At 39.4% G+C, this 13,068-nt stretch overlaps 1 protein-coding gene across 5 annotated transcripts in view; it reads right to left on the bottom strand.

Annotated features, from left to right (window-relative positions):
• Positions 1-13,068, bottom strand: part of LOC145437050 (uncharacterized) — a 120,513-nt gene that overhangs the window by 45,717 nt on the left and 61,728 nt on the right. For 3 of the 5 annotated variants that reach the window (XM_080314221.1, XM_080314223.1, XM_080314222.1), the window contains exons 1-3: positions 8,056-8,194; positions 7,817-7,891; positions 5,511-5,663 (exon numbers count right to left, since the gene is read on the bottom strand). The exons of 1 other annotated variant lie outside the window; for it this stretch is intronic. In XM_080314221.1, the coding sequence (XP_080170347.1) occupies positions 5,511-5,663; positions 7,817-7,891; positions 8,056-8,101 (274 nt within the window). In that variant the 5' untranslated portion in view covers positions 8,102-8,194. Of the gene's footprint in view, positions 1-5,510; positions 5,664-7,816; positions 7,892-8,055; positions 8,195-13,068 lie in introns of those variants that run through there. One more of the 5 variants, XM_080314224.1, reaches the window with a different exon arrangement.

Below are 13,068 nucleotides of genomic sequence, written 5' to 3'. Positions count from 1 at the left end.
ATTGTCCGGTGTGGTTGTCAGTTTTCAAAACGAAAATGATATTGTTACCCAGGGAGAAGGTAGATTTCCAAGTGGAAACTGTATTGGTACTCAGGTAAATGATAGTTTCCAGACGAAAAGGGTTTGTTACCCAGGAGAAAATGATTAGTTACTCTAGGTAAAAGTATTTTTCCAAGTGAAAATGTATTGTTACACTGGGTAAACACCGGATCTCCAAAAGAAAATGATATTTTTACTCGGGTAAACGACGGACCACCAAGTGAAAATGTTTTGTTGCTCAGGGAAAAAGGTTTGTTACCCAGAGAAAAAATATATTTCCAAGTGAAAAAGGTTTGTTACCCAGAGAAAAAATATATTTCCAAGTGAAAAAGGTTTGTTACCCAGAGAAAAAATATATTTCCAAGTGAAAAAGGTTTGTTACCCAGGGAAAAATAGATTTGCAAACGAAAAAGGTTTGTTACCCAGGGAAAAATAGATTTGCAAACGAAAAGGGGTTTGTTACTCTAGGAAACGATAGACCCCCCAAGTGAAAATGTATTGTTACTCTGAGTAAACGATAAATCCCCAAAGGATAATGGTATTTTTACTCGGGTAACGACCGACCTCCAGGTGAAAATGGTAATTTTACTTGGGTAGGTATCGTATGTTTAGTGTCGTTGGTATTGTTAAACGTTGTCGCCGGTAGCTGTTGGTATACTATTACGAGTGTGAAAAGGATTTACACGGCCTGTGCAGAGTATCGCGATAGTAAACATATTTTTGGTGCGACGAAACAAGATCGTTGTTTAAATTTTAATACATTTCGATTACCGAGTTGCTGTACAGTAGAGACGACTCTACATTAGACCGTGCTGTATACTTCGATTAAAACCACAAGACCACATGTAAATCTATTCGCGCAACTCGATGATGTTGATATAGTGTTACTAAAATTAATTATTACCTATTTACACAACATAAAAATAACAATTCATGTCGTAGCAGGTTTCTTGAACTCGTGCTTGATGAAACGAATGGTGACAAGTAGGCTTTGAGTGAAAAATAATTATTTAGAGTAGTGACAGTTTGTGACCAACGAATGTAAATCGACCATGATATTACAATATACGCTTTCGTCAACATAACGACTTGGCGTAGAAACACTTTCACGTTTTTTCAATAACTGGATTCTCGAGACTTGTTACTTGTACGATGTATCGTTGGTGTGCGAACTATAACGACCATTTTGTATGATAGTATGTTTTAATTGTATTGTTGCGAGGACAATCATGTGATGACTCAGCACTTTTCGTTAGCAAAGTAGGTTGATTTGTGTGTAAGATTTGTGGAAAGTAAGTCGAATACATACTTTTTTGTGGAAGTAACTGTATTATTGTGATATAATTGGCAGGTCTCTCAAGCAGTGACCATGGTTTTGTTTTTGAAAGATGTATCGATATCGGTATAATATTTTCTAAAAGTCAAACTCGGACGGCTATCATGACTGTGTAGGACTTACGATAAACACCTTTGTTACAAGAACTATGATATTTCTGTAAGTACTATAGTTTTGTGTTGGATTATTTGAATATTTAGATGTGTGACCATTCGTGTAAAAAAAGTTTGTAGAGTCTAAACAACCATTTGGTTTCGTAGTGTGAGGATCACAAGTGCGTGAAAATTGTTTTCTACTGGACAGATATGATTTGTATTTAGAAAAAACGACCCACACCGATAAAGCGACGTTGTTTAATATCCGATGAGTGCGTGAAATTACCTTACGATTTGATTTAGTGAGTTAATTGCTGGTGATTCAATCACATACAAGTATATGGTCTTTTAGTGACTGAGTATTGTGATGACATTTACTTTGCCGAATGGCAATGGGAAAATTTCCAATTTCTCTGTTCGTGTGTGTTGCACAAATAGTTCTAGTATGAAATCAGTGAACATCATACAAATTGACAAAGACTTTCATTAGTTTGGTTAGATGATGACAATTATTCTGCAGGTTCAAATCGATATCACTACTATGAACAACAATACAAACACATTTTTCTAGATTTCAGTGTAGCACATACTTCGATTTTATTAATGCTGAGAGGTTTCTGTATTACTCAAGTATAGTTGAATAGGTGGTGCCTAGCAAACATATTCCAATTTGTCTTTTGTAATGATCAAAGTGTGTGTGAAATGATGCGAACGGATTAAGCATTAATCAAATGGTGGTATGTCAATTCACCTAGTGTGATATCTTGACACCAGGTAATGCGCGAAAGTGTTTCAATTCTCACCGACAATAAAGTATTGTACCGGTTATTGTTCAACAAAGGAAATTGTTGTTTCATCTTTAGTCTTGTTTACTGCAGACAATTACATTTGTAAAATATTTCCTGATATCCACAATACACTGCGTGGTTTGTACCAAGGCTGAATAATTTTCCAATCGAGAACATTTTAGACACACATAGTTTACAACTCAATATGTTAATAACAATGGTACTGAAAAGTTTGTTGATGTCAAAATAACCTTCACCACAACGTCGGGTCTAATTAACGCAAATAATTTAATAATCAAGTCATGATCAACTATTACATATGTCAAATCAATGTGTCAATCCTTATGTTTACAGCATGATAACTTTCGATACAACGCCAGCGTTCGATTGTAAGAAATGAATCCCCAACTACGTTGATCAGACTTTCAAATCTCGTATACTCAAAAATATTATGTTAATCTCAAGGCGCCTGCATCGAGTAGTAATTACTTTTGTCTTACAAAATATATCGAGTAGTAATTACTTTGTCTTGCAGAATATACCGCGTAGTAATTCCTTTATCTTACAGAATAGTAACTACTTCAATTGAACAAAAAAAGACGCATCGTCGGAATATGAATACAACCGAACTTGTTATGATTTTAGACTGTAGCGATTGTATGTACTCTAGTAATCTTGTCTACTTTCTATACGGATACTCTTGAGTTGGTTGGGTAAGTTACAAACGGATTTACTCGGCAAGGTTTTCCTGATTGACTGAGTATGGTAAAATGTTAAAATGTCGAGTCTTAATACTATTTCGTTAACTCAATTGCAATAAAAGATAACCCGCATTCAAATAATCCGTAAGCTACAAGTGGATTTAAAACTTGATGATGTTTTGTGGTTAACTCAAGTCAGTGGTCATGTTTGTGTTGATTTCAGGAATGATCATGACGAGTTGGGCGGGTAAATTAGTTAATGTGGTAGTAACAATAACCGTAAAGAGTTGCTGACATTCCAATATCTTTTATGCTGTAATATACGGATTCACTTGTGATAATTTAATTCTCAGTTATTGTTCAGACATTCAAATATCGTATACTCAAAATGTAATAGGTTTATGTCAAGTGTATATGTGCCGATTAGTAAATACTTTGTTTTACAGAATAGTAACGACCTTTACAGTTGAATAAAAAATTATCGGCCATATGAATACAACCAGGTTGAATTATTTCAAGTTTGTGAGTTGTGGTGATATAATCAAGTAAGTGAAAACTAGATTTTTAACACCGGTTAATGTTGTGAATAATTCTTTTGAGTATGGTAAGATGTTAAATGTCACTTTGAAAAACGGAAAGCGGGATTGCGAATAGAGTTGCAATGTTTCATTACTTGTTTCAAATCAATGTGCGTATAATCTCGAAATGTGACTGGGTGAAAGTTGGTAGTCATGTTTGTCAATCTATTTCAATTCAGACTATGTCAAAGTCTTAATATTTCATTTTGGATTATCTGGATTTACCTTTAGTACATCCTGCGAATGGATTCCGATGCGGTACTATAACATTTTTGATAATAATGACTCAAGGATTTTCAATCAACAATACTGGAATTTTTTTGGTAATGCTAGAGTTGCCAAATGATTAGTTGCGTGTTTTTGTTAAGTGTTTGATTTCAAGTTAATAAAGACAATAACTGTGTAATGCACATACTTGTGATTCTTGATTCTTGGAGAATTATAGTTGGTATTGATTCTATAAGTGTGAAAACAGTGGCGCGGAATGTGCGAATAATCCGATGCGGCTGAATGTTGGCGTCAGTAATATTCAGGTTACGTTCGATTCAACAAAAACGCGTTAAAGGGATTTGTCAAAGGATTAGAGTTGTACCGATTTAAAACATTCAGATACGAATCAACTTGAGTTGTGTAGTGAGTTTCATTTCAAGTTGACAAATTGACACATTGCTTGAATATTCTTATCACGCAACTAAAGTCCACCACTATTCCGGAGTGTCAAAACATATAGCGACCACCAGAAAGTGTCAAATTGTTGGTTTTCGAATCACCGTCTGCGATGGCTCTGTTATTCGTTACTTATTAAATCTTACCAGTGAAATCCAGTTTCGCGACTTACTGATTGTTGGTAACCGAATCGCCGTCTACGCCGGCTCCGTGACAAACTAATTACCAAAATATTACTTGTGCGTGATTCCTACCTCTGTAAATCCACACCACGAGAGATGGCTATGCCTGATGTGTTATCTTGTCAGCGATTGCGGGGTTTTGCAAACTATTTCACACATTTTTGAAGTGTTAGTTTGTGAACGCGGTTATTGTTGATATTCGAATCGCCGTCTACGCCGGCTCTGCGGTAAACTAATTACCAAAATATTACCTTGGAAGTGATTCCTAGATTTAGCAAACTATTTCGCGCTGAATGGATTAGTGTAATAATCGATAGTAGCCCGCGGTTGGCCGGGGAACAATTCAGCGCGCAGGTCATTCGAAATATAGGTCGCACGCACTGCGTAATCCTATTGCAAGCCACGTTTCCGTTTGTGCGGTTATTGTTGGTGACTCGTACATATTCAACACCGCGCGAGAGATGCCTGAAAGTACGAATCACGACCGCACCCATAAGAACACATGGCGAATCACCAGAGATCGCGTAAGAATACATGACAGGCGCATCATCGCCGCAGCCTATACCTAAAAGTACGATGTGCCACCACGAGTTTTCCATGCGATGTGCGAGAGATGCCTATACCCAAAAGTGCGAATAACGACCGCGTCCATAAGAATCATTACGAATCACGGGAAAGTACGAATCACGACCACGAGTTTTCATTACGATTCACCGCCGCAGCCTATACCCGAAAGTACGAATCACGACCGCGCCCATAAGACGCAATAGCCGCATGCCGCCCCGCCATAAGAAATAAGAGCCGCATGCCAACACGAATTTCCAAGCCGCGTGCGAGCGATCCCTATACTGAAAAGAGTTACCGTGCGAGAGGGGCCATAAGACGCAATAGCCGCATGCGAGCGGGCCCATAAGGCATAAGGAGCCGCATGCCAACACGGGTTTCCCAGCCGCATGCGAGCGGGCCCATAAGAGCCCCACCCACCTCACGACCGATCATACTAACTACTTACGATATGTTCATAAACAGGAACAGTTACTTCGAGTAGCGTCGAGACAATACCTTATTTCATGTCAAGAATTAGTTTCCTGTAAGTAATTGTTTAATTGACGAATATGCACTGACCTGCTTGTAAGCGTGCTTGTGACAAGGCGCAAAATATTAAAGTGAAGATAACACCCAGCATTGTGAATATGTTTACGCCAAATATCAACATTACGTGTTTCGATGACAGAACGGTCGGCTCTGGCTCTTTTCCGATTTTCTTAGGCGGTGAGTCTATCAAAAAATTGTAATGAAATGACGTATACGAGGTTGTATTATAGCATTGTTAATCTCAACTCGGAGTATGTGGGCGATACTATCATTATAAGAAATTTGTTCCATATCGAAATTGAGAAACTGGTATTTAAAATTGCAGAATTTGAGCAGTTGTGCGCGTATGCCGGTATAGTCTTGCATCTCGTTCCAGGTACTTGATTCATATTGAGCGGCCGGCGAAAAGTTGCTTGGAATTCAAAACGTAAAACCTACTTTCACATGTTACTGCGTGGACTAAAACCATAGACTGTATGGATCGAAACGAAAATTCGTTTACTTTCAAGCCCGTTTGTTATTATGCCGCGATTACGCAGCCCATTCAAAATGAAGTCAATGTAGCAAATTATGGAGTAATAATTAAAGTCACTAGAAGTCACAAAACCTTCATTGTTGTCATAGTCGCATTACGCATTACACAGTCGGTCGGTACACGGTCGGTACGTGATACGATATGGGCACTAAATATTTTTTTTACTGGAGTCACGAGTGAACCCGTCTTTTTAGTAGTTAGTGCCGAGCATATCGCCATGTTGAAGGAGTGCAATTTAAGTCGATTTTATGACAAAAACACGAAGACATCCACTTGGTCAAGTGAGGACGAATTTTAGAAGGACAGAAAGCTTAATTCGCTCAACAACAAGGCTATTTCGCCAAGCTGCGCATTGCTCGAAAGGCAGCGACCAAGACAATAAGCTTTGTAGTATCTCGGATACATTGTAATTTCTTGATAAAAAATGCAGATAGCGGTTCAAAGACAAATTAAAATGTATCATATTCAACATTGGTTCGAAATATGACGGCGAATAAATATTATTTTTAGTAATAAATTATCACTTTCTCATCCCTAATATCAACACATCCACTGAGCAGCATTTGTTACCAATGTAATTCACTGATTTCTTCCTAGAAGCTCGCTATTGCAAGTGTATCTAAATCCAAGTACTCAGAAGAAAATATCCCATGACCACAGTGATGTTGTTTTGTTTCATTTTATATGTTAATAATATTAAATTTGATATTACCACTATGTACATGGATCAAATTGTTATTTTGTGATCACATTGTTAACAATGATAACCGTCCTTCACTAGTGTTGCTGTCTTTTATTTACTTTTGTTCATTTCGTTACTCTTTGCTGTGCTACTCGAAAGAGAGAAGAAATTGATTCATATTATTATTAATACTGCCAAATATGCTTGGGTGACTCCGGCCTAGAAGACTTCGGTCATATCGGGTCTCCCAGTCTATACCGTGTAGAAAATAGTTAGGAAATTTTTTTTTTAAATGTGTACTTTTGGGCGTGAATGTTTTTGGACATTGCCTACACTATATTTCATGGTTGACGAATAAAATAATTCTCTCTCTCTCTCCGTGTTTCTCTCTTAATACGCTGGAGAATAAAGCTAAAATTTTGACTCGACCCTCCAACGTTTTTTGACGTAATGTAGAGTGTACTTATTGAGCTCGCATTGTTTTTAGCCCATTGAATATGTTACGTTACCAAATATCAAAACGTTAGTTGCTCTCGGCAGTTGCTGACCTGCTTGTATATTGTTCGACTTGCAACCTTACTGTATGAAATATAGCGCTAACGTCAGTGAAATGCTCACTTTTCGTTGTTCTGTACGAAGTGCCTATATCTAGTTACATTACTGATCATAGTAAAAGTCCGAGTCGCAGAAGAACGCATATGAATCATACCATTTATACCAGGGCAGAATCGATAATATACGTATAATTGTATATAGGCAGTTTGGAATATTAGTGCGAAGTTATGGAATAGCCACTTACATGATATATCTTCGGCATATGAGGCCAAAAGACATTAATCACGGGCGTCAAACATACGATCACAAGATTAAAACTGATGTATATTCTAGAAATCTAGAAAATGCCCATTCTCGGTAATGCCTGTTCACGGAAATGTCCACTCTCGGTAAAATACACGATGGGTAATGTCCATTGTCTGTAACAACATTCTCGGTAATCTATACTCTCTCTAATGGTATGTAACCTTTTGATCGTGACCAGGAAAATATTAATCTGAGGCATAACTCACGGAATCGAACATAATTTATCTTCCAATTCCCCAAAAAATATTTTTAACATACCCATCTCTTCGGGGGTCGCGTCAACGCAAGTCGATGGCATTTGTTGCAGTGCATAGCTTTCGTAAACCGCATTTCCTTAGAAGAGTAGAAAGTTTCTTTTTCATTTTTAAGGTACGATGCTAAAAGTTTACTTGTGCTTTAACACAGAATGGCAATAATATAATGGATTAGGAAACGCGATAGTAAATATTTCTGTTGTGTTCGCACGAAATAAATACTTTTCTTTTTAATAACCATACCTTCTTCGTCGGCGGTTGCCGAATTAACATAGATGTTATCCTCCATGATTGCTTACATCGTCCGGCACAATTAATATAATACAAAAAACAAAAAACGTTTTACGTCTGAATTATATAAACAGCAACGGAGAAAATGCTTCAACATTCGAATAAAACCGAGACGGCAGTTTTCACCAATAACAAACGCTGCTACTTCTAAGCTGGTATGAATCAACTGATCTGAATTTATGCAATAAATCAGTGGTTCTTAAACTTGTCGACCTCACAAACCGGTAAAACTTCAAAACAAATGGGACGGGCCAGGCTTCCAAAACAACAAATAACCGTAAATTTTTGGCGGCTTAGCGTAGTGCTATGACCCACAGCTGCAACGCCAATAGGGTACGGGTTCCCATCCGTCCGTGGTCGATTCAAGAATCCCTTCCCAAGGCTCCTCCAAGCCATTTGATCCGATTAAGCCAGTGCTTCTTGAACTTTTTAGCGCTCGTCTCTATCGAGTTATGACGAAATGTCTCTCGTACCCCCCTCCCATTCAGCATCGGAACATCCCTTTTATCAAGCCACCCTCGAAGGCTAGTATTGGGCCCCCGGTTTACAACACAACTTATGTGGATTTCAGGGACATAAGACATTACAGCGACTGGATAAATAAATATCGACGGTTTCACCGATGTGCTGTGATTCTAGGGTCCAAATGTTAATCTCCGCTGCCGGTACACAAATTCAATGCAAGAATGCTCTTGATAGGAAGTCGCGCGACGCGCGAAGAAAATTACAGAGTTGAAGAGATCCGGCCAACAATATTCCATTTTATGTTAATTTGCAAAGTAATATAGATGTGATCAAATAGCGTATAATTGCACACTGCATCTCGTAGCCCTACTTTATTGGTTCGTATCCCACAAGGGGTCCGTGGCCCCCTGTTTAAGAACCGCTGGCATAAGTGGTGTCTTTAAAAAAATCCCAGATGAGGGTCGTGCTACAAGTTGGCAGCTACTGATTCATAATAAAGACGTACCCACGAATGCCACAAGCAACAACGCTGAATTTAATTACAGTATGTAACTCTGCCACAAAAGAAATCTTGGAAACTCCACTAAATGCTGCCTTTTGATATTACAAATTTATATGTGATACTGTTGAAGTTTCTGCAAGGCGAGCTCGCGAAGTCCAGAGCACTAACTTGGTTGTGATTGTTCGGTATAGTTTGAAAGTAATGGGACTTTGTTGTTTGCTATTGCGTCAATTATACTGCCAAGTAGGCTATCGCTTAATTGCACTGTCGGAATTCAGCAAGTTTCGTTCAATAGTCTTGATAGCTTTCACTTATAGATTGTGCGAAACGAGTTATATGCTACTTTTGAACACTTTCGTACGGCACTTGCATCAATTGTGCCGCACTCCCAAAGAATACCATGAGCCCTCAATTAGTACACGATGCAGACAAATAAATTTAAAATTCGATGCTTTATTTCTCTAATTCGTGAACAAGATCCAACTTCTTGCATTTTGGAATGGAGATATAAAATCCTAAACTATTTGGCGCACCGACAGCGAACTTGCCACGGACAAAGGGTTGATAACCACAACTATGGAATATATATTTGTTAAGAACTACTGCTTAGTTGCTAGTTAGGTGGCTCAGAAGCGTTATCGTCGCTGACTCACATCATGACGAGTCCGGGTGGCCGCGTATAAATCATTTAAGCAGCTGGGAATTTGTTGAGTACATCCTGTGTTTGAGTTTTATCAATCGTTTTATTAAATTGACACATACGCGAATACATTGAAATTTTGACCATGCAATAGCTTGTAGTTTTAGTTAGGCAACAAAATTGTTGTTGACTTCCTTGTATAAGAGATTTTCGAAGCAAGCGGGTTACATAGTACTATACTTGTGTTGAAACTCCACAATTCCGACATTCCGATTGTTTATGGTATTCGTGGTGTTTTTCGGCTACAACCGCCAACTGGCAGGCGGATATTCTTTAATATTGTTCCGTATCTTCTTACCGATGTTATTTACAAGCTTTTTAAGACACCCCTAACGCAGATCACATGACATGCAGAAGCCTAAAAACCTCCAAAACTTAAGAAGGAAATCTCGAGTCGAAACCGGCCCAGCCAACAAGATGGGAAGCGATCGTCCGGCGTATTATGCGCATTCGATGTCAAAATGATGCTTCAAAAGAAACAATTTTCGCACTTCAGCTGCAGACTCATTAACCCTTTTGTTGCCGTTCATTAACCCTCTCGCTACTGCAGGTTACAACCGCTAGTAACCCTATCGTTTCCTGAATCATTGTTGCTTTCTGGCAGATATATTAACCGTAGGTTGCAAGACATCACAATTTGACAATATTTTTTCATTGTTGTGTTAGTTATACTAAAATTCAGCACGAGCATACATTCAGAAGACCGGTCAAATACAAACAGACAGTCATATGAAATGCATAACACGACACATTGATTTCAGTCGAGATACAGAGAGATCTTTATTCCAGGAAAAGTTTGACACAACTATTCCTGCTCTTGAATTGAAATACTGACAAGATCTGGTTTATCAAACAAGTCTGTGCCTTGGCGGGAAGAATAGGATCAAGGCAACGCGGAGCTACCATCAGTACCCAGCTCACTGTGTGGCACGCTAACTTCATTCAGAGCCAAATTGTGAATGATATATCCTAAGTATAGGCTTGACCTGGTCTCCGATATCTGGGTAATTCCACTGGCCTCATATTCGTGCGATGTACTGTAAGCGAGATATCATTACTAATGATAGTCGGCTGATCATGGACATTGTCGCTGCAGGTTGAGCCAATGCTTAGGGCACGATATTTTATAAACTGTTGCCTTCGCCAACGCTGAATTTTTTTCAATTCACCATCAGACTTCTGCCCAGGGATATTTGGGCATATCGCAATCACTTCATGGCTTCAGTCTCAGATATTGCAGACAGAGACAATAGATGGTTTGAGCATATCCCATGTTTCGTTAATATACATAGCCTACATTAATGAATGCACTAACAAATGAAGTCAAAGCCATAACTATAACACGTCAAGATTCAGCGAGGGGTAACGACACACTTACGCGGTTTAGCATTAAACTATAAATGGACCGGGAGTACGTATTACGTTCAGAGCATTTGACAAGTATCACGCTGTTCAATGCCACCAACCTGACATTTCAGGTCCGGAAAAGTCAAGGTCAGCATCAGCATTTATATCAAGTCCTATTTTATAAGCCTAACGCAAACAAGCAATTACAGTGTATTATGACTGATCTGCTATTCGAAACACCATTTGACTACCAATACACATCTAAGCAAGCATGTAAAATATTTCGATAACAACCCGAACTATCTCTTGCGCAACTTACCTCAACGAAGAACTTCATTCACATTCCCTTCCATCGCTATAATCTCGGAAATACAATTCGCCGGTAGGGACGAGAATTCAAACTTCGAGTGTGCAACGGTAAAGAACATCCGATGACTTATGACATCACAATTGCTCCACGCTCAAGTGCTCACGAACCTGGCAAATCTAGGCAGAAGAAACGTCACGATGAAGCCGCGTGATAATCATGCGCAATTTGATTGGTTAATAACACTGACACCAATCTGCCTGGCCGACCGATGGAAAGGAGAACAATCGATCTTTTGAATTCGAGAACGATCAGTTTTTGTACATCAAAGGTGCCGCCTCAATGTAGTGTCAAAACTATAGAAATTAAACATGGAACGGCAACGACCGATTTTGCAGCTTCGTTCCGCTTCGCCGAGGCTGGAGTGGAGAATTGTTTTGCGTAAGCAAGGCAACCGACACCGATCAGAAGGACAAACAAACGAGGAAAATTTCAACGGTGCCGCTCTGGATAATCTATCGCCTACTAATGTTGATGAGATTAAAGAGCTCATATCTGGTACACGTCCAAAGACATGCGATCTTGATCTTATACCAACTTGGATTCTGATGGAATGTTTCTCGGACATAGCGATTCTGGTCGTCGAAATCATAAATCGGTCGCTGTTAGACGGCGTGGTACCGCAATGCTTTAAGCGAGCTGTGGTGACCCCACTCCTGAAGAAGAACACTCTTGACCCCGATCTGATGCAAAACTATCGACCGATATCGCAGCTTCCGCATCTCTCAAAACTTCTGGAGGAGGTTGTCGCCAAACGCATTGTGGACCATGTGACCGAGTACGATCTTCACGATATGAATCAGTCGGCATATCGTGCCGGACACTCGACTGAAACAGCAACGTTACGAGTCCACAATGACATTGCTTCTGCCCTCGACAACGGAAACATGGTCGCTCTGATCATGCTGGATCTCTCCGCTGCCTTCGATGTAATCGACCACGTTCTATTGGTGGAACGGCTCCATCATGTATTCGGAATCTCCGGCGTGGCATTAGAATGGGTAAAATCTTATTTGAAAGATAGAATGCAGTGCGTATCTGTGGATGGTGTCCGTTCGTCAGAGATTCAAATCGAATCAGGAGTACCACAGGGTTCTGTTCTCGGCCCATTGCTCTACCTCATGTACACGAAGCCAGTCGGAGATATTTGCCGTCGCCATGGTTTCTTCCACCATTGCTACGCGGATGATACACAGGTTTACGGTCTTATGAGAAATAGCAATGACTGGGAGAGCGTGTCATCCAAGTTACAGCGATGTCTTATCGATATTGAGCTCTGGATGACACAAAATCGTCTCAAGTTGAACAAAGAGAAAACTGAACTCATAATTTTTACGCCAACCAGACGCCCCATCGACCACAATCAATTCACCATCAGATTCGGACCAGACACCATCCAAGCCAAGACCTGTGTACGTAACCTAGGTATTCACTTTGACGGCATGCTCTCAATGGAAAAACATATCGACTATACATCAAAGATCTGTTTCATGTATATCCACAAGATCAGTCGGATCAGGAACTACCTATCTGAGGATGCATGCAAAGCCATAATACTGTCGCTGGTGATATCACGGCTTGACT

The sequence above is a fragment of the Botryllus schlosseri genome, chromosome 4, assembly GCF_051294905.1.
Source record: "Botryllus schlosseri isolate E-star chromosome 4, Bs_hap1, whole genome shotgun sequence".
Taxonomy (NCBI): Eukaryota; Metazoa; Chordata; class Ascidiacea; order Stolidobranchia; family Styelidae; genus Botryllus; species Botryllus schlosseri.
The sequence above is the reverse complement of the archived record's forward strand: the minus strand, read 5'-3'. Positions and strand labels throughout refer to the sequence as shown.